The 5,000-nt window shown below is 45.4% G+C and overlaps 1 protein-coding gene across 11 annotated transcripts in view; it reads right to left on the minus strand.

The window, feature by feature from the left end:
* The window catches only part of lrch1 (leucine-rich repeats and calponin homology (CH) domain containing 1), a 47,927-nt gene that overhangs the window by 24,485 nt on the left and 18,442 nt on the right, over window positions 1-5,000 (minus strand). For 9 of the 11 annotated variants that reach the window (XR_007140775.1, XR_007140774.1, XM_047814765.1 and 6 more), the window contains exons 4-9: window positions 4,553-4,658; window positions 3,790-3,926; window positions 3,545-3,675; window positions 2,585-2,672; window positions 1,529-1,634; window positions 785-864 (exon numbers count right to left, since the gene is read on the minus strand). Coding sequence is in view for 9 of the 11 variants with exons in the window: in XM_047814765.1 (XP_047670721.1) it covers window positions 785-864; window positions 1,529-1,634; window positions 2,585-2,672; window positions 3,545-3,675; window positions 3,790-3,926; window positions 4,553-4,658 (648 nt within the window). In the remaining 2 variants the exon portion in view is untranslated. The remainder of the gene's footprint in view (window positions 1-784; window positions 865-1,528; window positions 1,635-2,584; window positions 2,673-3,544; window positions 3,676-3,789; window positions 3,927-4,552; window positions 4,659-5,000) is intronic. The other 2 variants (XM_027145369.2, XM_027145367.2) reach the window with 1 other exon arrangement.

Genomic DNA, 5,000 nt, shown 5'->3' on the forward strand with positions numbered 1-5,000 from the left:
CAGACACACACACACTCACAGACACATACACACACACACACACACACACACACACACACACTCACAGGCACACACACACACACACACACACACACACTCACACACACACACACACACACACACACATACACACACACACACACACACACACACCCCTTTGCCAGTTCCAGATACTGAAACACACATTACAAGTTCACAAAATCACCAGCTGGTTAAAGAATGAAATAAAATCTCAGAACTGTTTAGTATCAGACCCAGAACTGTTTAGTATCAGACCCAGAACTGTTTAGTATCAGACCCAGAACTGTTTAGTATCAGACCCACGGTGCAGAATATGTAATAAAGGGTAACAGAAGCAGATTTCTGTGATACATAACGCTCGATGATTGATGTGAACATTAAAGGTGGGGTCTTCATTGTTTGAGAAACGCTTCAGAAAACTGCGTTGGGCCGCCAAACAAAACGCCTCGTGTGTGTGGAGTTTGCATGTTCTCCCCGTGCCTCGGGGGTTTCCTCCGGGTACTCCGGTTTCCTCCCCCGGTCCAAAGACATGCATGGTAGGTTGATTGGCATCTCTGGAAAATTGTCCGTAGTGTGTGAGTGTGTGAGTGAATGAGAGTGTGTGTGTGCCCTGTGATGGGTTGGCACTCCGTCCAGGGTGTATCCTGCCTCGATGCCCGATGACGCCTGAGATAGACACAGGCCCTTCACCTCACCTTCCAACAGGTGAGCAAATCAGCGTAACTGCTAAAAGACCACAGGAGATGTGGGATGTGTGACTCACCTTGATGTAGTTGATGAATCGAGTCGTATAGGAAGAATCTCTGTATCCAAACTGTCCTGAATCTGAAGGGCTTTGGTCTGTTACACACAAACACACACCACTCTGACTAATGCTTCAGTGTTTACGTGTGAATAATAAGGCCTACATAAACACGTCATATCATATTAATATTAGCTTTAACTTCTCCTGCCTTTAACTTCTCCTGCCTTTAACTTCTGCCTCGTTTTACTCTTTGGTAAGAATGTTGAATCATTAAATCATATATAAAGCTGTAAATAACAAACACACACGCTCGTGTTTTTATTACAAAATAAAGAAGTGTACAATCGTACAGTTTATATTAGTAAAGTTTTAGTTTTAGTGTGAATTCTAAAATAAATTAATGATGTACTGAAATATAAAAGGTCTCTGTGCAGAGCAGCTGGTTTCCCTCTAAAGCTTTCAGCAACCTCCCACAACTCTCCCTGTGTGCTGACAGCAACTTCCTCTCATGTATCGTTACATCCTAAACCCTGCCTCAGGTCAAACCCTGGTCTCACACACACACACACACACACACACACACACACACACACACACACACACACAGCCATGTGGAATTACATAACAGTCTGTTGTCTTTGGTCTCAGTGTGTTGGGTGTCAGCAAGAGGATGTCTGAGTTCCACTCCTTTCACTTCCTACAGTGTGTGTGTGTGTGTGTGTGTGTGTGTGTGTGTGTGTGTGTGTGTGTGTGTGGTATTACCTGTCAGGGAACTGATATGCTCGATAGAATCATCTTTACATATTCCTTCCTCTTCTGTGATGTTGGACATGGGGACATTAAGACTCAGACTGTCCTCGTCAGATGGCTAACACGCACATACACGCACGCACACACGCACGCACACACAAACACACACACAAACGCACACACAAACACAATTACACATTGACCATTTTCAGTGTTTACTGACATGTGTGTAGAGTTAAACAAAGTTACAAAGAGAAAACATGACACTATACACACAAACACACAGACACACAGACATACACAGACAGACACACACACAGACACATACAGACAGACAGACAGACAAACACACACACACAGACACGCACAGACAGACAGACAGACAGACACACACACACACACACACACACACACACAGACACACACACAGACACACAGACACACACACAGACAGACACACACACACACACACACACACACACAGACACACACACACAGACACACACACACACAGACACACACACACACAGACACACACACACACACACAGACACACACACAGACACACAGACACACACACAGACAGACACACACACACACACACACACACACACAGACACAGACACAGACACACACACACACACACACAGACACACACACAGACACACAGACACACACACAGACAGACACACACACACACAGACACACAGACACACACACACACACACAGACAGACACACACACACACACACACACACACAGACAGACACACAGACACACACACAGACACACAGACACACACACAGACAGACACACACACACACAGACACACAGACACACACACACACAGACAGACACACACACACACACACACACACACACACACACACACACACACAGACAGACACACAGACACACACAGACAGACACACAGACACACACAGACAGACACACAGACACACACAGACAGACACACAGACACACACAGACAGACACACACACAGACACACACACACACAGATACACACACACAGACACACACACACACACACACACATGCAGACTCACCTCTGTGGCAGAAAGCCTCTTGTCTCCATTATCGCTGCCGAGCCCAGAGTCGCTGTCAAGCTTCCGATGTTGATCGATGTCCTCCGTACTGAGAGAGAAAAACAAATACATAGAGAGAGAGAAGGAGCTGATGATCCTCATCCCTCTCCTTCACCCTCCCTTCCTCTCAGCAGCTATGTCACATCCTCAGTCTATTAAAACTGTCCCACTGAGACCAGACGAATTACGTACGTCTTTCTTATTTTATCTGCCACTCATATCATCTGGCTCCACTTTCTCATGCCTACAGCTTCAACAGTTACTACTGACTGCGTTCAGGTGTGTGTGAGGTGCAGGGGGTTAACTTCAAAGTAATGGTTAAAGTTTTAGACTAGTGTTCGGTAGGGCTTTTAGTTCAAGTCCCGAGATCATCAAACCTACACTGCTGGGCCCCTGAGCAAAGGCCCTTAACCTTCAACTGCTCTAGATAAATGTCATATTTATATGTTTATTAAGGTTGTGAGTATTTGTAAGTACATCCATATGTTTGTGTCTTGACATAATGGAAAATGCAAGAAAATGAGATCTTCTGCATCTCCCAAAGCCACAAGAGTCTTAATGAGGCCTCCTGCCTGATCTAGAGTTGGATGACGTGATGGTCCAGCGGTCCAGGCGCTGGGTTCCTAATTAGAAGGTTGGGGTTCAAGGCCACAAGCTGCTGAGATATCTGCGTTGGGTCCTTGAGCAAGGCCCTAAACCTCACCTGCTCCAGGGGCCCCGCATGATGGCTGACCCTGAGCTTTGCCTGGGGCAGTGGTGGCCAAACTGGTTAAGGCTCTGGGTTGTTGATCGGAGGATCGGAGTTCAAGAACACCCTGTGTCACTTTGTGTAGAGAATACAGGTGAACTACACAATCTGTAAACAGGAACCTCTCTAATCCATGACGGTTTACACACACACTATCTGTCTGTAAGACTGACCTGCCAGCGGTGGGACGTGATAGGCCGAGGTGGTCTATAACAGGTAAGTAGAGGGCGTCGGCCATCTTGTCGCTGCGACACGACTCCATTGTGAGGTACTTAAATATGTGCACCTTCCCCTTTATACAAATCTGCAACAGACAGACAGTCAGGATAATAAATCATCATGAAGGTTTCTGTGTGTGTGTGTGTGTGTGTGTGTGTGTGTGTGTGTGTGTGTGTGTGTGTGTGTGTGTGTGTGTTACCTGTGCTGGAGGGCTCTGTAGTGGGTTATTCTCTAGATGTAGTGATTGGAGCTGAGTCATTTTGCGGTAGCAGATTGGAATAGTGGAAACTTTATTACAGGAGAAATCAAACTTTACCAGAGGTAGAACTGCCAAGTCTGTCTCACACACACACACACACACACACACACACACACACACACACACACACACACACACACACCAATAGAGGACCATCATCTAAGAGAACTGCAATACATCTTTTTCCATCTTCCATCAATGCTAACTGGAGACTACGAACAACAGCTCATGTATTATAGCTTGTATTATTACATCATTATTACTGAGCTGAACAGAGCTGTTGATATTTAGGTCTCTCTATGTATATGGGGGGGAGAGGGGGGGGGTTCTCTCTGAATATTAACACTTTTAGACTTTATTATTAGTCACCATATAAATACACAGTGAAATGCTTTTATTGTTAGAGACATGTCATCAGCAGACACACACACTCACAGACACACACACACTCACAGACACACACACACACACTCACAGACACACACACTCACAGACACACACACACTCACAGACACACACACACTCACAGACACACACTCACACACACACACACTCACAGACACACACTCACACACACACTCACAGACACACACACACACTCACAGACACACACACTCACAGACACACACACTCACAGACACACACACACACACACACACACACTCACAGACAGTATATTATGTCTTATTTAAGCTCTGCATACCTTCAGGCAGGACACACAGAAGGTTCCGGCGCACGTTGAGCTCTCGTAGAGCTTTGAGGCGTCCGATCTGGCGCGGGAGAGCTGTGACCTCATTACAGCTCACATCCTGAATGGAACCACACACACACACACACACACACACACACAAAGTTGTGTAGATTAATCAGCAATTACTAGAGCTGGCAATAGTCAAACAAGTCCCACAATGATCTTAGATTTATCTCATAGTTTCAGGGGGAGTTTAAGTGAACCTCAAAACCTTCTGGCTCATTTTTATCAAAGGTGCCAATATTTATGGAGCTGGGATTATATAATTATAGTAGTATATGTCTTATTATACATGTATAATGATTCATAAATAATTGTTTAGGGTTAGTGTGAATAAGTGAATAACTGGAGATCAGACGTTAACGGCCCTGAGGAGGAATTCCTCCAGGTCAGGTCCAGG

Source organism: Tachysurus fulvidraco, chromosome 6 (genome assembly GCF_022655615.1).
Source record: "Tachysurus fulvidraco isolate hzauxx_2018 chromosome 6, HZAU_PFXX_2.0, whole genome shotgun sequence".
Lineage (NCBI taxonomy): Eukaryota > Metazoa > Chordata > Actinopteri > Siluriformes > Bagridae > Tachysurus > Tachysurus fulvidraco.